The sequence below is a fragment of the Strix uralensis genome, chromosome 4 (assembly GCF_047716275.1).
Source record: "Strix uralensis isolate ZFMK-TIS-50842 chromosome 4, bStrUra1, whole genome shotgun sequence".
NCBI classification, from domain to species: Eukaryota; Metazoa; Chordata; class Aves; order Strigiformes; family Strigidae; genus Strix; species Strix uralensis.
In genome coordinates this window covers 71,171,547-71,192,589 of record NC_133975.1, presented here as the reverse complement: position 1 = coordinate 71,192,589, position 21,043 = coordinate 71,171,547, and the positions used below count along the sequence as shown (strand labels likewise).

The 21,043-nt window shown below is 41.2% G+C and overlaps 1 protein-coding gene and 1 long non-coding RNA gene across 3 annotated transcripts in view; one reads left to right on the top strand and one right to left on the bottom strand.

The window, feature by feature from the left end:
- LOC141942960 (uncharacterized) overlaps positions 1–8,359 on the bottom strand; it is a 34,897-nt gene extending 26,538 nt beyond the window's left edge. The window contains exon 1 of the long non-coding RNA XR_012628788.1: positions 8,053–8,359. This is a non-coding gene — a long non-coding RNA (uncharacterized LOC141942960). The remainder of the gene's footprint in view (positions 1–8,052) is intronic.
- A 158-nt stretch (positions 8,360–8,517) lies between these two features.
- The window catches only part of TRPC3 (transient receptor potential cation channel subfamily C member 3), a 46,612-nt gene continuing 34,086 nt past the window's right edge, over positions 8,518–21,043 (top strand). Inside the window, exons 1-2 of one of the 2 annotated variants that reach the window (XM_074867244.1) lie at positions 8,518–9,154; positions 18,012–18,783. In XM_074867244.1, coding sequence (XP_074723345.1) covers positions 8,925–9,154; positions 18,012–18,783 — 1,002 coding nt within the window. In that variant the 5' untranslated portion in view covers positions 8,518–8,924. The remainder of the gene's footprint in view (positions 9,155–18,011; positions 18,784–21,043) is intronic. The other variant, XM_074867243.1, reaches the window with a different exon arrangement.

Sequence of the window (21,043 nt, the reverse complement as noted above, 5' to 3'; positions counted from 1 at the left end):
TGAAATTTTATTTGAGCTCTCTATTGGTATCAAATCCCCACTAGTTGAATCTAGAAGCTGAGGGAGGGGTGGTATTCCTAGACAAAGACTTCATTGTTGCAGTTTCCACACAGCAGCTGTGGTAACGTAATGAAAAATATTGAGGGAGATGGAAATATGTCTATTATGGGCATATAGATGCTTTCTGCATGAAAGACATTTCCTTATGTCTGTCTGTCATGATACTGCAAAATGGTTTGCCTTCTTCTGCTCTTCTGCTGAATAAGCATCTCCTGTCTCATTTTCTGAGTTTTAATGGGAACTGTAGTTGCTGTTTACTCCTAAAAACCAGGACATGGGTGTTTTAAAAATTAATGCAACCTATGGGGGTCTCCTGAGATTTACTTTTTCTCCTTAATTTGTCTGAGGTACCAGTCCAGCTAGATTTGGCTGTGTTCTGAAACCTTGGGAAAATTTATTCCAGCTTTTCATGAACGTGATTTACTGTTTTTGTTAAAAGCCAAATATGAAATTCAAACTCTACTGAAAGTGATTGCAACATTTCCGTTGACCTGGACTCACCAAAAAAGTGACAATATCCTTAAAGGTTTTTGCTTTCCTGAAGTCAGAAAGTGAAGTCAGAAATCTGAACTCCATACCTCTGGGTCAGCATCTGGTCACACATGCGGGGGTACCACAGGGACTGGTGAAAGACAGGAGTGCTGATATTCTTTAACCTTGCTTTCACCTCTACAACCATCTTCCTCCCCAAAACACATATTAATTGAATGGGACATCTAATGTTATGGACAACAGTAGAGTTTTCTAATTTCCATGGCAAAAGATATTGCATCTTCACTATGTTTTAAAATGGCTTCAGGGAATAATTTATAAGTACTGTCATGTCTCCCTTCTTCCACACTTTCCAATTTTCCCTGTTAGTCACTTTGAAGATTGTTACCAGTAAGTGTAGTCTCTTCTCATAGAAACATCATGTTTGTTTTTTCCTTTCTTTCTGTTATTAAGCACCTCTCAACTGCTAGAAACTTTGGCATTTCCTTGCTCTCTTTTCTGAAAAGTGGCTTTTCTTACATACAAGGCAGGAAAACTGTAACAAAAGTATATATAGGACTTTTTTTCATTTCGTAAGACAGAATATGTATATGGGATCCCCAACCTTGTAGGACACCTGAACTTGGCATGAGTTAAATGCGTTGTGCGCTATGCAAAAGTGGGCTGTTGGCATCCTGTGTCTGCTTTAATCAGACAAGCATATAGCTTCACTGTGTCTCCTATAAATTCTGATTAATTCCTAATGAATGTCTCTGAGCACATCTTATTTCAGAGATGTGGCCTCTTCATAAGAAGTTTATTACCAAGAGGCTTAAGACTAATCCACCAGTTGCCAGTATTATCTCCTGGTCACTTGGGAATGATGATATTCAAAGTGCTCAGTCCTTCACTATGCACTGAATAACAAAACATTTCAAGAGTAAGAATTATTAGGTAGAGCTGGAAACATGATTTTTGCCATACCAGATACTGAACCATTTTTTCACTTAGCCACAAATTACTTTGGAGCTCTGCAGGAGGATGTACTCCTACTTACAGCACAGCTACACTACTTAGCAGGATATTCTTTTAATCTCCTCCCTTGTAGTTGCCCATTCCTCCAATATAGCAAAGAAGCAGTTTTGGATGACCCACTGAGTTGCTGTCATTCAAACAGCACCTGTGGTTGTCACCTATTCCACAGCAGCCCATGGAAGGGAAGATTACATTTTCAATTACATTTTACCACACAGTGTGCTGTGGTATTTTGTAGAATCATAGAATGGTTGAAAGGGACCTTAAAGATCATCCAGTTCCAACACCCCTGCCATGGGCAGGGACACCTTCCACTAGACCAGGTTGCTCAAAGCCCCGTCCAACCTGGCCTGGAACACTGCCAGGGAGGGGGCAGCCACAGCTTCTCTGGGCAACTTGTGCCAGTGTCTCACCACCCTCACAGGAAAGAATTTCTTCCTTTAATCTAAATCTACCCTCTTTCAGTTTAAAAATGTTACCCCTCATCCTATCCCTACATCCCCTGATAAAGAGTCCCTCCCCAGCTTTCCTGTAGCCCCTTTAAGTACTGGAAAGCTGCTCTAAGGTCTCCCCGGAGCCTTCTTGTCTCCAGGCTGAACAACCCCAACTCTCTCAGCCTGTCCTCATAAGGGAGGTGCTCCAGCCCCCCAGTCATCTTCATGGCCTCCTCTGGACCCTCTCCAACAGGCCCATGTCCATTTTCTCCTCTTCCAACAAGACAAATGTAATGCCTTGAGGTATGGCAAGTAGTTAGGACCAGATGTTATTTATCCAAGGGTTCTGATGCAATTTAAGAAAATTAGGCTCTGAACTATGACAGAATCAGGTAAGCTTTCAGCCAAAATCACCAGATATCCAGCACAACAGAGTTCTGAATGGTGCAAACCAGGGTGAAGGATTTTCTCCTCCTCAGGAAGCCATGCTTGTCACTCAGATTTGTCTTTTATAATGGTAAGCTGCTGTTTAAATTTCTTTCTGCTAAGATGTCACAAGGGAGAATATGTCCACAAATTAAAATATATTGCAATATCTATTCACAAAACAACGTGAAAAATCCACTTGTTTCTGCGTTTAAAAATCATTCTGAACTGTTTTAATTCATCACACGATCTGTTTGTCTCTTGCTATTATTTTTATTATGTCATGCTTCCTCTATTCTGATCCCCACAGTGACTCAAATCCTGCTCCCCCAATTACAGAAAGATCAAACTGTGTCCAAATACATTCAGACTTAATTACTTGCACAGGACCAAAATCATTGCTAATTTGCTAAAATAAGAGCTACTCTGCGCTCTATACATCCATTGCAACTCCCAATCTCATTAGCTGAAACATTGAATGCATCCATGTGATAAATTTTTCTATCAACCAGCAAGGGGACAGTAGGGTGCGTTGCATTCATCCACTCATATGTGAAGCACTGTCAAAAAGAAAACTTAGTTGTTAAAGATGTTGTCTTATGACAATAAATTTACTTATCACATGGTTGCCAGCACTCAGCAATAGGCTAAGATTCTCATTTACATTTTCAAGGAGTAGTGACTGACACAGGGACAGGGAAACTAGTTTGAGGAAGAAAATCCAGACTTATATATAAATGGTGAGTAAAGCAAATCTTATGAAAGTATACTTTTTAAAGTTTATAACCTATATACAGTCCCCAGGGCAACGTACAGATAAGGGAATTGATTCTGTAGCCCCTTTCCTAATAGCACTTCTGTTAACTTCTATTTTCTACTAGTACGCGTGAAAAGAGAGGAATAAAATTTAATTGGCATAGGCTTGGGATCCTGTGGATTTGTTCAGAAGTATGCAAAGACATTGGATTTGTTTAAAGACATCTGACTTGCCTTAGAAAAAAGGAAATAACAGGTGAGAACATGTAAATGTACATGCAGTTGTCACTTAATGCAAAAAAAAAGAGAGTATTTGTCCATTTTATCTAGATAGACATTTTGCAGACCTTTGAAAATGTAGCTAGTATCTATCTAATGGTTTTATTGGCAGGAGACTTCAGTAGCCTTTTAATATCATAAAGTAGACCACACAATACAACTGCAACACACAGCGCTGAGGGCCTGGTTTCCAGTAGGTGATTTGACAGTATTTTATACCCACTCACTTTGCATGGGCCTGAATGGCTGCACAGTGTGCATGAAATTACAGGCTCAAGTCTCAGGAATTTATCTTTTCATCCCATTTAAAAGCCTTAAACCATAATATTAGTTCTGAGGCTGAGATCTGCTTACAGATCAGTGACATCACATCACTCCTCCTTTTCTCTTCACGCTGATTAACCTGTTTAGACTTTCACAGAAGTCCTTGATGTAGGAGCTAAATGTCCTTGAAAACACTGGGTTCTTGGCAAGTAGGCAAATTCCCAGTATGAGGGAAAGAAGGCCAATTTTGCTTTCATTACACTGTTGCTATTCCCACCAACTTCCCAATTTTCATGAAAGTAGTACACACACACGTTAGAGAAGAGTTCAGTGTACTGCACGACCTGGATTCTATTTCTAGCACTACCATGAGTGTCTTATTGCCTCTCTTCACCCGTCACTTCAAGCACATAAAAAACAGTTTTGCCTCTTGAGAGAAGATACTCTTACTTTTTTATAAAGCAGGAAAATAATCATTCAGCATAATCATATGACACACAAAGTTGTTCTGCAAGGAAAATTGTTACTAGAAGTTTCTTGGATCTTGCTGATTCTTAAATCTAAATCACTTAGTTTCAACAAGAAGGTCTTAGTGTCAACAATCCGATTTTCAACAAGCAGGTTAGATTTATTTTTAAATTAACACTGTTGAAATGTACCTCTCAGAGAAATTCTGGTAAGAGAAAACCCCAGAGCATATTCATTAAACGTCCTTTTTCCCCATCACTTGTCACAGTCTTACTGATTACACCTAACTTACCACTCAGTTAGGTGCCTCATAGATCTGGAAGGTACTACTGCTATGCTAGTTCAGTTTAAGAATCTGAATATATTTCCTGATATTTTTGTGTACTGAATGCCAGCTGTGCTATCTGTTTTCTTATTTCAGATCTTTACTCCATTTATTTGCCTAACTTAAGCTGAAAAAATGAGAAAGAGAAACATGGAGCTCATGTTTTTGACAATATTTCATGGAAATTTATTGCTGTGGGTTCTTTAGACATCTTATTTCAATTTAGAAAAGCTATTTTTTGATCACTCCCTTCCAGCAGACAAATACTGCCAATAGAAATTTAAAAATCTGAATCGTGTATTCCTCATAATTTTGAGGACAGAAAAATTGCACCAGAGAGTAGTCGATCCATGTAAACAAAACCCTGTTCCAATCTCATTCCACCCTGTCTTGGTCAAGCCAGTCTGGTGAAAAGAATGAGGGATTGTATTCTGGCTGCAATTCCAACTCAAACATGAAATAGTTATGGCATTAAATCCATGTCCTAAAAGAAAAAAAGTATGGAAAATAATGTAGCACCTTCAGTAATATAATATCATATCTGTTATGTTTCACTATTTGCTGTAAATCCTTCAGACTTTTCTGTTCAGTCTCTGTCCTTATAGTAGTATACCTTTCCTTATTGTACTCCTGTCTGAGCAACTTCCAGGAAGAGGTTTTCTAAATTAAAATGACATCACTTCAAAACCCTGTAAATTCAAGTCAACGTTCACAAAATATACTACATTGGCTGCATTTGACTGTAAAGTCTTTAACCAGCTGAAACAAGAGATGGTACATGGTTCCCTGTATTGCCCTGCCTGGTATTTCAAGTCTACTCATCCTTTCTTCCTCGCTTTCTGCAGTTTGGCTATGTTGACATCTGTCTGATACTTTGATAACATTAAATATTTTTGTGAAGAATAGTGATTTTGGAACATTGGCACTATTGACATTATTAATGTTTTCAAAAATGTGTAAATGACTCACGAACAGAAATCCCTTTTCAAGAGCATTTGGCCATGCCCAGGAGTTTGTGGGTGCAATTTCAGTACTATTAGGTTTTTTGCTTGTTCTGGTGTTTCAAAAGTGTAGCTTCATGCATTTTATGTGTCTGAATATGGTGCTTCAGCCATATTCAGCTTCAACCATACCACCAAGACACAGCAATGATTTTTAAATTCTTACTGTCAGGTAAGGCAGTGATGGCTGAAGGTTAATCAGACAGCGATTCTCATATCCCTGATCTGATAGTGTGTTCTGGTAGCAGCCTGATACTTCAAACCGTGGTAAATTTTCTATACACTATTTTATTATGACTGAGATTGTTTTCCTACACATTTCAGTTGGAAATACAAAATATTTCTAAGACTGTAACCATACAAAGTACATTTGAGATTTGCAATGGATTCTTTTGTTGCCATCCTGACTGTTTTTCAGGTAGGATCTCCTTCAAATAAAGGGGAAAATTTATCCACTATTATTGTGCTGTAGAGTTCAAATGCAAGCAAGTGCTGGCCAAAATTGACCAGAAAGCAAATAAAGCAGGAAGGGTAGGATGAAGAAAAGCACTTAATCTAAATGCACATTAGGAACTATGTATTTCAGCTTGGTGGCTTTGTAACAGTATGGTGAGAAAGATAAAAGGATTTGGTCAATTTTTCTTACATTATCCTTTTCCTTCAGTATCAAGAAGGAACGCTCACTTCCCTGAAAAATTTGGCTGGCATTTCCTCTCTAACATAGGCGGTGAGGGGAATCACATTTGTCAGAAGTCCGTGTTGCAGCGCTGTTGTGTAGTAGAAAAAGTGGCCCTCTACACAGCGCCATACCATGACTTTAACAAAGTTTTTTTGCCACTGTCTCACACGGCATTCTCGGGAGCAAACTACAGAAACAGTTTAGGTGAAAGTTCTATGGCATGAAATACATACTGTAACATATAGTATTGTGATTACTTGGAGAGTTATCATCATTTTACCCCTCAAAATGGAGTGATGTATCATGAAGGCTTCTGCAAGGATGATTTCCAAGTCAAGCATTATCAGTGACTTGAATAACCGAATAGATGGTAGTAATTAGCTTTCATAGTAGAAACAGCAAACCAATCTCTAATTAGCCAGCCATCAAATCATGAAAAACACAATCCATAGAACACGCAATTCAAATTAGTGATGGGAAGCACAACATAAAAAGCAAGAATGTGACTTTCTTCAAACTAAGAACCAATATTAAAACCCTCTCTTATCTATTTCTGAAAAGAAAATAAGCCTTGATATGTGGAAGCCTTGCTCTGAGGATACATTTGGGAAGCAAGAGCATTTCTCATCTACTTTCAGCTGTACTTTTATGTTTTGTTCTCAAGGGAAATTCTAGAGGCAATTGAAAGTCCATTCTTGTAGCCCACTGTAATAACAGAGGATTTTTTTTGAAAAAGGAATACAAGATGGGCAGTATTATTTTTTAAGTCAAAGTGCCCCTGCAAGAATACAAGGTTTGAAGCAGATGGTTACATGGCTATGCTCTGAATTATATAGCACTGATACAGTGTGTATGAATAGTTTAGACACCTACTGTCCTAAATGAATAACCCTGAGTACTTCAAAGTTACACTCGCTACACAAGGTACTAGTTTCTTAGCAAGAAATGACCACGTACGTAATTCCACTGAAGCTCGATGGCTTTTTACATGTGACGAAAGACATGAAAAAACTACTTCCCTAAATAGTTCCAAAATGCAAACTAATTAAACTGACAAAACCAAAACCCAGTTCTTTCTTCAAAGCTGTAGCTGAGTAAATAATCTCTGTGGAACTCTTGGTTGGCTTTTCCTGCGCTTCACGAGTACAAATTTCGTACATATGGACAACAATAAAGGCAAAAACCATGGCTGATACTGGAAGCAGTGTACAGTGTGAGGTAATGCCCATTTCATACTAAGAGACTACTTAATGATGCTCAGCAGTGAGAATTCTGTGTAAGCAGTCATATGTGGTTTTAAAGTCCACTTTCTCTGATGTAATTGGAAAATTTACATTAATTTCTATTTCAGTAGGACCTGTGTTTCTGAACACAGATTCATGCAAATTTACACCGATAGCCACATAATGCTTCGAAAAAGTTTAAAGCAAGAGAAAAATGGCATCTCAGCAATATGTAGTCAAAGGAATAGCTTTAGTGTATATATATGTGTAGACTCTGTGTACCTACTGTTCTGCATACTCTGTGTATAAAGCCACACATGCTCTGCCTCGATTTTAATGGGGTTATAGTTTTGTCATGGAATAATTTTCCCTATGGCATAATGCACCGAAAATCTCATAATAAGAAAAGAGGTAAGACGTCACCGTACAGCAACAATCTGTGATCGGTGTCTATAGAGTATAATTAGCTCTGATGACATGCAATGGGCATCTCAGCATCCTCCCACTGTTTTTTAGTTTGTCACCATGCAGAGTTAAACCAGTCAAATCTAAGGCAGAGACGTCTGAAGCACTTTGGAACTCTTGACTCGCTTTTATCATGGGTAAGCGAGTCAACAGAGTCCCTTTTTACCTGAAAATTTAAACTTCAACTCCTTCCAGTGTAGGGCTGCGTATTTCCTCAAAATAACGACCGAGCTTCTTGCGGGCTGCGCACCGCTTTTGCGTTTGGGCGATTTTAGGGAAAACTACCTTGCCGGCGGCCGCCGCCGCCTCACGCCGGTACTCCCTGAGCAAACCGGCCCCGGCTTCCCTCGGCGCTCGTACCACGGCGGGCCCCGTCCGAGGGGCTCGGTACCGTCTTGGCGGGCCCCGTAGGGCGGCGGGGACCCGCCCGAGGGCTCTCTTTGCCCGCGGCGATCCCAGCCCCTGCAGGCCGGGCGCGGCGGGAGCAGCCGTTACCTCAGCGGCTGAGGGACACTTGTACCGGCCCTGTGGCAGCGGCACCTCCCCGTCACCACCCCTCCCCGCCCCGGGCCGGGCCGAGGCGGCCGCTGGGCGGGCGGAGGTGGGGGGAGAGGCGTCCCCTCCTCTCCCGGGCGCCCGCTGCGGGAGGCGGCTGCTGCTCTCCGCCGCGGCTCGCCCCCTCCGCCTCAGTAACGATGCCGTCCTAGCGAGGGAGGATGACAGGGAGAGGAGAGGGGCAGAGCCGCCGCCGCCGGGAGCCTTGTCTCTTGCTCGCCTCCCCGGCACTTCCCGGCTCCCGCTGCCGGGCTCCGAGTCGCGCCGCCTTCCTGAGGGGCGGCAGGAGGAGAGGGCGGAGGGGCGGCGGTGGTTTTATGGTGAGGGTTTTGTCCTCTCCAGGTGCTCTGTCCGCTGCCGGGCAGGGCTGTCCTCCTCCTCCTCCTCCTCCTGCCTCCTTCCCCGCCACACACGCTGCCGGACGAGGCCGGCTGGGAGCGGGAGCAGCCGCAGCCACCGCCGCTGCCTGAGGGGACCCTGACCATGTCGAGTAAGAGCAGGAAAAGCAAGGAGCAGGGGAGAGTGACCTTCCCCCCGCAGCAAGAGGAGGAGGAGGAGGAGGAGGGGGCAGAGGAAGAGGAGCAGCAGCGCCGGCGCCGCGGCTGGAGAGGCGTCAATGGGGGGCCGGAGCCCCCTCCGCCGCCTCAGAGAGCCGTGAAAACCCTCCGGGAGCCCTACGGCTACTACCCGCCACCCCCTTTCGCCAGCACCATGTAAGTCGGGCCCGGGGCGCAGGGGGGATAGGAGGGTGCTGGCCGACAACTTCCCCCGAGCAGCCGCGGGGAGCCGGCCGCCGTGTCCCCGGCAAGTTGCGGCGCCCGGCCCCGGGGAAGCGCCGCCGGCTGCGCGGCGACCCGCTCACTCGCTCCCTCCCTCCCGCCGACCCGGGCAGCGAGCGGGCGTGACCGGCGCGTCGAGCCGCGGGGAGACGGGGCCGGTTGCGGTGGCTGAGGTGCGGGGAACTGGGGGAAAGTGCCTTGAGGGGGTCCCTCGGGCCCCCGCTGCCGCCTGCCCAGCCCCTCGGCTCCGCTCCTGCGGCGGGAGGCGGCGGCAGCGCGGAGCAGGAGGCAGGCAGGGCTGCGGGGCTAAGAGGTGTCATCGCTTGCTTTCTTTTTTATTTTCCTGGCTACTAGCATAGCTGCTGAGAAAGCCTAATTATTGGCTCAGCTAAGGTTTAGAGAACCCATTGCGCCCTTTAGTACTAGCAGTGCTAATGCATCCCTTTTATATTTTTTAAAATCTAAGCTGTGATAAAACCAGACTCCCCACAGAAATGTAGGACACCCGTGCAGAAAAACCTCAGTTCTTGAGATGCATTTTATCCTGTTGGTTGTCTTTTGGAAACTTCAGTTTGCTGTCTTTTAAAATGCAATTTTATATATATATATATATAAAAAAATACTGACCATGACCAGACTTACTGCAAGAGAAGTAAATTCAATTTTACTAATAGGGACGTTAACTTTCTTTTCTCTGACTTACAAAATGTAGGTTATCCATGAATTATTCACTGATTTTTATAACATGCTGCAGTGTAGATAGACTTACCTCAGAACACTATTTGACTATTTTGTACTTTCAGGACAATATTTAGTTCTTAATTAAATATTTTAATTACCAGATGACAAACACTTTGAGTTTTAAGTTAACATATTCAGCATTTCTAGAAGAAACCTTAATTAAAATCACCCTAGAGACAACTGTAAAGTACAGAAATAATTAAATTAAAGTAGTGCTTAGAATGGGATAACCACAAATAAAAGTGGTTTTTACCATCCCAGCGCAGAAATTCTTCAGAAATACTGTGTACCCAGCAATCCAGACTTCAAGCGAAGCAGTCTTTAGCTGTCTGAAAGTTAGTTGTGCGTAAGTTGGTTGTCTAGGCTCCCTCTGTAGTTGATGGGATGAGAGCAAATAGCAGTGGGCAAGGCAGTGTAGTCATTTATCTTCTTTCTTGAGGTGCCTGTCTTTCTCCATTCACCATAAAAAGAGCCTAGAGGATTAGACTCTGGCACTTTATTTTTAGACAGTTGAAGCTAGCTCAGATGAATTGTAAGCTATGAGTCCTACACTTCTGGATCCCTTTTAGGTTAGTGTCCTAGAACTGTTGTTATATTCCTTTGTTTAAGAAATGGGTATTATGCCACCAGGCAGTAAAACTGGAGTTCAGTTTGCACAGCTATAGGCATTTGAGCCTGGAGCGAGCCCCGTCTGTTGGAATTGCTTCCTGGTATATAATTCCTGACATCCTGTCCTGGGAGTCTATGACCGCAGTGATTGCGAGCCACTGCCCGGTGGACTGACGGAAGGGCTGACATTAATCCCTGTAATAGGAGTGTCTTGAACTGACAGGGCATAGAGGCAAAAGACCCACAACTATCATTTCCCCTGTTACATGCCCATGGTCATCCTCGGCATAGCAGTGGGGTTTTTCTTCTGGAGTAACATTTTGTGTTTGGTGCTAATGCATGTTAATGAAATAAATATGAGTATCAGTTTGCTCATAATGCGCTCAGATTGACACACGTAAGGTTGTACTATGCACAGGTTGAGTATGAGAATCCTTGACTGGAAGAGTTTGTAGTTTAAATATTCAGTACTGGACAAACAGTGCAAGGGGGAAGAGGCAGGGAGATGTGAAATAGTTTGCACAAGAAGATGCACTTGGTATTTGAAATGTCTTCACTCTGAAAGCTGTAACCTGTGCAAGGTACCTGTCAATGTACAGCTGGCTCCCTTCTGTGCCAAACATTGCTGGAAAAAGTAATTAACCTCAGATTCCCACTAAGACTGCAGACTGGATGTAATACTTGTTTCACAAGGTACTATATGTCCCAGTGGGAAAAATGTACAAAACCCGTAAATTAAATGTAGTAGGCATCAGATGCCTGATTTCCTGAGTCTCTCTGAAAATCATAGCTTAGTTTCCTGAGTGGAACGACAGAACACAAATAAAGCACTGAGTGTAAAAGGAGCTTTAAAACTGTTGCTGCAGCCCTGTTAACTTGGTGCTTTCCTGGTGAGATGTCTGCTTTTTTCTGTGTGTGCATAGATGCACTCCTGTCATCAAAATATAGTCCTTATTTTCCCACAGAAATTCAGATGGTTGGTATTTTCTGTTGAGGAGTTAGTGAAGAGTAATAGTAGGAAAAAGCTCTGCGTAGTTTGTGGGGCGGGAGGGGAAGACACAAACTTAAGTGTGTGTATACCTCCTCCTGATATCTCATTGTGGTTTGTTCCATTTTTTGACTAATTCTTTCCAGTTTGGAGCCGTAACTTCTGTGAGCTGACATGAGGGCATTTTGGATGATGGATTATGTCATTTCAGAGCAGTGGGAGAGTATAGACCTGAGTCAGATCTTGCAGCTGGCCTGATTTATGTTCTGCTGTTCAGCTGAATTAGCCTCCCTCTTCTGGAAAGCCCAGGCAGCAGTTCGCAGAAGGGAGAAGAAGCTCTCATTTCATACGTTTTGGATTTGGTGCAGGGATTCTCAAATTGTGTGGAACGCATGCAAGGTTCCATGCAAACATACATGAGTGTGAAACTATTTTTGCTGGTGAAGAAACAAAATTGCTAGCATCCTTTTCTGGTATATGGCTGTAGCAGAGCTTGGAGGGATGGCAGAGCCTTCATTTGGGAGAGGCAGTGAGGCTGGGAGGATTGCCCCGCTAACACTGCTTGTGGCTCTTCAGAGCCAGGGCTGCCACCTCACATGGAACATCACAGTCTTTTCCTGTGATGGTAACAAAGCAAACATTTGAGACCGCTTCGTTTAAGAGATCTCAGGAGTCATGAGCTAAAATGCTACTCATATGTATGTGCATGTCTGAGCACTAACTTTTGTGAGTAAGGCAATTATCATTCCTTAATTTTAAAACTGGGATCTCAGAGGTTACTTTTGGCAGAACAAGAGGCACGATCTGCATCTCCTGTGTGGCTGACTCCTGTGTTGTTGCTTTTAAATCTGTGTGAACATCTCTGTTTCCGTGATGTACTTATCTGATCTGTCTATAATTGCTGGACTGCATTTCCTTTTCAGGGCTAGAATAGAATCACAGTCACTAATGTACTACAGTTTAGTAGTGGGATAAACTGCTTGTAAATTGTTGATGCCATCTTTTATTGCATTTAATAGTTTGGGGAGACTAACAGCATGTTCTTCAGTACAAATGTTAGAAAATTGCTCTACGGATCTGGAAGGGCCCAGAAGGAAACCTCTGTTTCTCCAACTTCTCTCTTTTTCTTTTAAAATTGCTTATGCAGTTCACAGTGTTAAAAAATAGATTTAGAAACAAGATTATAAATCTTTTAGATGGCTGTTGATGAGATGATGAACAGCAGAACACAAGGAATTCTCAGGTCAACTGTTTGTCCCACATTTCTGTCCTTCTGCTACAATTCTGAAAGTTTGAACATGAAAAGGGATAGGTAGGCTAACAGAGTAGAAGTTTGTAATTGAAACAATTCATGGTAGAAGCAGAGGAATCACCATGTTTACTCCAGTCCTTTGCAGTTGCTGTGCTGCTCAAATTTCTGGCCTTGTACGTAGGAGTAACTCTGTCCAGGCAATAATATGATGCAATATAAGGTCATAGTAAATGTGATGCATGCAAAACACAAGAGAGAAGTTGCCTTTGCTTGGTTAGTGGAAATTTTTTAAAAAATATTGCACATACGAAGGTCATACATTTTAGATGAATATAGTTAAGGTAAACATAAATATGTTATAACGTAGGATAGGTTTTTGTGTCTTATGACACTGCCTGGCATGTAACGAACCAGTTGCTCTATCGGAAAGCTTGTGATTCTTATCATTAGGTAAAGGTCTTGAAAGGTGGTATACTCCTTTAGGAACCGTGGCCTCACTAGTGTGAGAGTTCTGCTGCAGAGCTGAAATGGAGGTGTCCTGCTTTCATATTATTTAACAAGGGGGTGACTTAGGGTCCTGTCACATCTTGGTTAATTGTTAATCATCTTGTGGTGAATTATGTTAATTTACGGCTATCACTGAAGTTATTGTGAGTTTGCCTAAGAAGGAAGCAATGAACTAGACTTAAGCTGGCTAAGGGTAGCAGTATAGTTAGGAGATAAAACTTGTAACTTGAGACCATCCTCATTTTACACTGATGAATGAATGATTCTGCAGGTTGGTCTGAAGTTCTTCCTTCCTGCCAGTGAAACTCTTCAGTTCCTCGAAACAGCTGCCTAACTGCTGCACACTTAGGGCCAAGTGAAACATGTCCAGATGTGCAGTTATCATGATTGCTCTTCTACAATTCCATCCTTCTTATTTGTGCTGAGCAGCAAACGGAGGCTTGAGGCTTTATAGAACCTTTGGCCATTTTTCTACTGTGAAATGTGGAAAATAGTTCTGGAAAAAATAGAGGGGCTCAGCTGCTGCTTCATGTCAGCAAAAGGGGACAGAATTCTGTCCTTTCACCTTCCTGCTGCATACCACGTAGCGTAATTCTGCAACCTGCGTACTAGGACTAGAACTTACTTAATGTCGTAGTGTATCAGCTAAAGAATGAACATAAAATGATTGGGCATTTTTCATGCTTGATGTTCATGTGGATTTTTTGCCATGTGTTACACAGATTTTTACTTTTTTGTGTTCTTTCAACTATTGGGAACAATTGGGAAGAGAAGCATCATGATTTCCATCTCTTCTTCCCTCTTTTAATGTAAGTTGTCAGCTCCTTACAGAGACGAGGTTGAGAATATGAACTTTAAAGGCTTTGGGAAGTAGAACACAAATAATTAATGCACACTTAGTTCTATTTTAATCATGTTTTTAAGCCAGTCTAATGATATTTAGGGATGTGATTTGTTGTTTTGATTAGTTCCATAGGCAAATATTACATATAAAATGTGCTGAAAATGGTTAAATAGCTAAGACTAAAATTTTAACCATTTTCTTCATCCTTTGGGATAGCTTAAAAATATTAGATATAAGAACAGAAGAGCAGAAAATGGAGTAGGAGACCTTGTACCTGATGCTTCTCTCATGCGCTACTCTTCAAGGTCTTTGCATTTGCTGAGGGAAGAGGGGAAGAAGAGAGGAAGGAGATATGGATGAACCTAACAGTATTCTGGCTGTGTGGTGCTGTACGAGATCTTTTTGCTTTTTATTTTTTTTTGGAAGGTCTTGACAATAATTTAGTCATTAAAATACCAAGCAACTTTCATCTTTATTTTGAGAAGATACTGCAGTCACTTCAAATGTATCATTTCTATCACGAGATTTATAGCTGAGGATGCCTTCCTTGTTGGGAAAATGTTCTAATGCAACACCTTTGGAAGGATATATCTCTTTTTACAGAAGTCAGATGAGTCACCTCAGTCAGACAGTGGATTTTGAAAGAAAGATAGATAAAATAAGTGTATTTCAAAATATTTTGAAAAATTAAACTGAGTATATAGGGGAAAATGTATTGTTATGTGTTTCATGAAAGATAAATGAGATTCAGGGTGGCAGTTTAGAGTCTTCTTAAATCAAGAAGTCAGCATGAGTCAATTTGTTCTCTGTCTTTTTTACTTTTTTTCTTCATAACATTGCAGTAAACAACCACATTTCTGTAGCTGTATGTTTTTAGATGTGGAAGGAGAATAGAAATGTAACAGCATAGCAGACAATAAGAATCTTGTTTAAAAGGTAACTATGAAAAGACAATATTTCTGGGTTTACTTCTGATTTTGTTGGGGAATATAGTAGTAGCATGTTGTGGCTGTTCACCATATGCACTCTGGGCTCAAATCCTTATATCTGAGTATTCCCAAACGTGAAATATGCCTGAGCTTTAAGACTTTAAATCAATTCTGTGTTTAACAGAGTCACAAATCCTCTCTGTTATGCATCCTTTTTCATAGACTTAAAGAAAGTGGTACAGAATTGAAAAAAAACCACGTATCCTGTCATGTTTGGCAGAGCAGTTTTGGCACATATTTCAAAAAGTAAATACCAGTTAGCATTGCTTATACTGCAGTGCCACCCAGGTCATTTCTGGTAGTCCAGAAATACCATCCACAAATGAAAATGTAAAAAGATCAAAAGCTTCATCCCAGGAGAGAGCTGCCCTTGGTAATGAGTATTACAATCTCTTCACTTGGTCTGCAATGGAACTGCCCATTTGTGTTAACTGAAATGTTCAGAGCATGGACTAGCTCTTATGATTTCTGTAGCAGTGATAAAGTGATTAAGATTTTATGTTTCGCTGAATTTATTACAACTGATGCAGATAGCTGGAAGGCCAGGCATATTCTTATAACCTGAATGGAATTAGTTATGCCCAGTGAAAACCGTTAGGGCTGACACTGCTGCGTATGGGGAAATCCAGTGATGTCAGCAGGCGTATATTGTGCAGTGGTAATATAGCTAAGCTTATTGTTGAAAGATCACACACACACACACACACAAAAAACCCCACCTGCATTTAAGAGGCTGTCACTCTGCTTGTGGATTTGAATCTGCAGCAATCGGATACGCAGCTTTTGAAGCTGCCCATGCAGGTTCCGCTATGTTCACTTAAATGCATAGTCTTTCTGTGTGCCAAAGGTGTGTGTGGCATTTTTCCCCTTGGTTCTATCCTCTCACAGACTGATGAGGTTTGCTTAAAAAGGGCTGTTTGGTAGTTTGTTTTGCCCTCAGCATTCATTACGTGGACTCGTATCTCTCCTAATGCACATTACCTGGCTTTTGAACTGAGGGTAGAAGGATTAATTTCCTCTTCAGTTTTTCTGTCTGGCTTTTTACTCTAGTATCTGAGTTTTTTGCTGAAGTGAATAAATTAATTTTCACAATGCTCCTGTGAAATGGGAGCCAACTGTTCTTTTTCTATAGATGAAGAACAGAGGTATATAGGACTTAAGGACCAAATTTGAAATTTATAAGGCCTCTTTGTCTCCATGTAGCATATATATAGTGTTATATGTATTCAAAGCACACCCTCCATTAACTCATATACTGTTTATCAGCTGCACTGGTGTCTCTGTGCCCATCAAATCAGCTCAAGTGATCTCTATCCCTTGAGCTAATGGATTAACTGATAGCAGCTGGAGGCTGTCTTTCTCAATATTGAGCTGGACTAGAAAGGAAAGGGAGATTGCTGATGAGTTTCACATTTATTTGCAGACAGCAGTGGAGGAAGGTTATGGTATCCCAAGTACCTTTTCAGGCCTTTGGCCTCTGCTCTGGCAGGCATAAATGCTTCTGTTCTTCTCCCAGCTGTGACCACTTTAGACTGATCCCATCTATTCTGTTGTTTCAGACATCGTCAGGCAGTTGTTTCCTGTTGTTGTTTTCTCCAGCTAGGTAGCATCTGCTCCTCAACCTCTTGTCCTGCATCTGTTTTCTTTGCAACTCCTACTCTCGCTTCTCTGAACCTCTTCTCCCCTCTCTAGTTTTCTCACCTAGCTAGATCCTGCTCAGCATCTGATCTATCTGTTCTCTCAGCCCGTTCCTCTTTGCTCCCCACTGCTTTCGGCCAGTACCTTCACTGGTTCATAATTCCAGTTTCTGTGTTTTCTGAATCAGCTTGATCACTCTTTCTTTTCTTCTGTTCCCCTTCTCTCTTCTCCTTCTTTTTGCTTTTACAACCAGTTTTTGAGGGGAGTTCACAGCCTCTGTGGTTCTCTGTTCCCTTTCCTAAACAATCTCACTTTTCTACACTCAGGTTTCCTCTTTCCAGTGCAGCCTGCAATTCCAATTTTCATTCAGTAGCTCTTTGACTTTCCCATTTTTCTCGATTGTATTACAAGAACACATGAGGGCTTTAAAAAATATATGTATACTCATGTAATGACATTAGATAACTTCTTCCCTTCAGCTCCTGGTATGGTAGATGTATAATAGAAGTAGGCCCAACGTAACCCACAGCACTGCAGAAGTCCAGCTGGAGTGAGAGCTGATCTCAGTCCGCACTGGATCATGCCTGGTGTCTGGGATCTGTGAGCAGTTTAGTTGCTAGCATCCAGAAAGTCTGTTGAATGTGTATGGACTGTTGTTTTTCAAAGACACATAATTTGACCAAATTGACTCACAATTAGAATCTTCCAGATTTGGTTAGTGTTTCTAGTAGTAACATTAGAAGGCATGAGATCAGGCTTCCCTGTGTATTGCTTGGAAGACATAAGGAAGAAAACTTGTTTTCACCTCTCATTTATGTGAACTACAGTACAGTAAGCATAAATATTGCCTTCCTTAAACCATCAACTTGAATACCTATGGTGGATAGTATTAATTACTACTGAAAGTAGAGATGTGTTTTCATTTTATATATATATACTGAAGTGAGTTGGGAGGGATTTCTGAAGAGAAGTTGTGTCTTACATAAAATTAAAAAAAACCCAAACCCGACAGAAATGGCCTGTGGCATTGAAGCTGTAAGTGCCTTTAGGTTTCAGTCAAGCAAGCATGAAGGCAGAAGGATCACAATAAAGAATACTTCTTGTCAATAGATGGGCAAATGACAAGGGACAGAATAAGTCATTATTTCTGTAGCCCCAGGGGAAGTGGAAGCTACAAATAACCGTCATAGTGAAATTGTGTTACCTTTTTGTTTTCTCATTAGGTACATTGAAGAAAGTCCATCTCTGAGACGTATGACTATGATGAGGGAAAAGGGAAGGCGACAGGCCATTAGAGGCCCCGCGTTCATGTTCAACAACAGGGGCACCAGTCTTACGGCTGAAGAAGAGCGCTTTCTAGATGCAGCAGAGTATGGGAACATACCTGTGGTGCGCAAAATGCTAGAGGAGTCAAAAACACTGAATGTCAACTGTGTTGACTACATGGGCCAAAACGCCTTGCAGCTTGCTGTAGGGAATGAACATTTGGAAGTGACAGAACTTCTGTTAAAAAAAGAGAACTTGGCACGGATTGGAGATGCCCTGCTGCTCGCAATCAGCAAGGGCTACATTAGGATAGTGGAAGCAATTTTGAATCATCCTGGGTTTTCAGTAAATAAGCGACTGACTCTAAGCCCTTGTGAGCAGGAGCTCCAGGATGATGATTTTTATTCCTATGACGAAGACGGTACCCGCTTTTCTCCAGATATCACTCCCATAATTTTAGCTGCCCACTGCCAAAAATACGAAGTCGTGCATATGCTATTGATGAAAGGAGCAAGGATAGAAAGACCTCATGATTATTTCTGCAAATGTAATGACTGTACAGAGAAGCAAAAGCATGATTCTTTCAGTCACTCTAGGTCAAGAATAAATGCATACAAAGGACTGGCTAGTCCGGCTTATCTGTCCCTCTCCAGTGAAGATCCAGTACTCACTGCTCTGGAACTCAGCAATGAACTTGCCAAGTTGGCCAACATTGAAAAAGAATTCAAGGTAACAGTGTTTTGGTGTTTCTCTCTGTTATTGTTAAAGTTGTTGCTACTTTGTGATGTCCTTAGATGCTTGAAATTATTTCCTGTGTCTTTACTTTTTCAACTGCAAATTCTTTCATGATATTTATTGTCTTTTATTCTTGATTTTGAATTTTCAATGCATAAGCCTTTAAAAAAGAATTTTTAATGAAATGAAATTGCTTTTGCACCTACTGTGTACGGAGAAATTGGAAAAAGGAACAGTGTGTATTCTGATAACCTTGCAACAGATGGAAAACAATTTTGGTTGCTGTAGCAGACAAAGATTGGTTTTAGTTACAAATGCTGAGTAGTATACGTGCAGAAAGCAGAAATCTTACGCTTTTCTTGAGCGTACTGCAGCATTGACCTTATTTCCTCTTCTTTATTTGACTAATTTTGAATGATGTCTCCAAATTGTTAAGAATACAGAAAATGGGGGTTTTTGACGTACCTTTTAGAAATGTCACTTGTTCAAAACCAGCTGTTAGACTGATTACAGATGTAGGTCTTGTTGTCTGCTTTTGAGCTGTATCTGCTTTAGAATGTCACTGCCCTATACTATTCTATATATTTCAGCTTCTCCATCAGACAATTAACAACTTAAATAACTGTTGCCCAGTGCTTTTTTTAAAATGATTTTGCAGTTCTGTTGAATACCTTAAAGTGCAGTAACACCTACTTTCCCCCTTGCCTACCCCCCTCCCCCCGAACAAAACCCCACCAGAAAATCAAACCCCAGTAGACTGCATGTAATAAGAAAAGCTCGGCATGGGGAATGACAGATTGTTCTCAGCGAGTAGCAGTATTAACAGCATAGTATCTAGTTTTAACAAAAGTTTAATGGGGTTCTGCAGGGTCAGTGTTGGGTACCACTCGTTTGTTTAATATCTTCACAAATGCTGTGAGAGAGGCCAAAGATGCATTAACCTTTTTCAAACAACAGCAAGCATTGCTAACACTGTGGGGTAGTCAGAAGAAATAACAACAACCTGGAGAAATATAGGCAGAAATTAATAAGGTGAAATTTACCAGAAGAGGAAGAAACAGTTTTAGACTCCAGAGAAATGATACCTCTGAATGTAGCTGGGTGAGTTAAAATATAATTTAAAAACAAGGTTTCGGTGCTGAGAAGCATTCATGTATTGTACTATGCACTAATAAAATGTAAAAGTCAGCTTAAACCTTTCCTCTCATTCCTTTTTTGAAGAAACCCCCTCATACCATGCTGCGTACTGTGTAATTTGGCAAATGGATTGAATACTTCCTCAATGTATTTATTCAGGAGTACAGGAAAAATGTCAGGTTTTTCTTTTTCTTCTGCTGAAAAAGTACTGAACTGGGAAGGCTCTTTGTGAGCATAAAATTGAAGAATTAGAGAATTTTATCACATGTGCAGAGCCTGTTGGCTTGTGTGCTTCACACAATGAATTACAGTTACGTGCCTCATTTAGAGACCATTTTAGAAGGTTAAATCTCTGATATGTATAACTCAGCCCTACTTATCATTGATTCCTTTTCAACTAGGCCAACAACCTGAGAGCCACAGGGTCTCCAGAATCATGTGCCCAAGATGGAAATTTATGGGTTTTCTGAATAATGCTTTGGTGGTTGTGGATAGAAACATCTTTTATTTTTTTTCTCCCCCTCCTGCAGTTTCTTAGTGAGAACTTTTCTTCTGGGCTGTCACCTTAGAAACTCTACTATCCATCTTTCCTTTGTGATACTGCGTACAAATTTTATTATACCTGTGTTCAGAAACACTGGGGTGCTTAGGGACTCAATTTAAGTGTTATGCAACTCCCTAGGAACCCAAAATACAATCTCTGCCACAAAAAGCTAAATTAAGTCAAGCTGTATCATGTTTATGTGAGGGGAGGATGTAAATGATTAAAATCGAACAGAAAAATTTCAGTAAAAATATAAATTCATGGGAAGCTCCCATATCATAGGTACTAATACCATGAATACAAATATAATCAGAAAAAAAATAGCTTGAAATTTTGGAGGAGGAAAAGTGATGTTTTGTGGCTGGACTTCTCATTTCAAACCAGAATTTGAAAAAATTACTTCAGTTTTTTAAAATGTTAAACTGTCACAGGATAAAATATTCTACTTTTCAATTTTTTCTTTTTCTTTTTTCCTTTTTCTCAGCTCTTTAGCCTCTATTCATTGATATTTTGAGATGCCTAAGAACCCAAGAAATCACTTATTTTCAGATTTCAGTATTTTTGGATAGCACT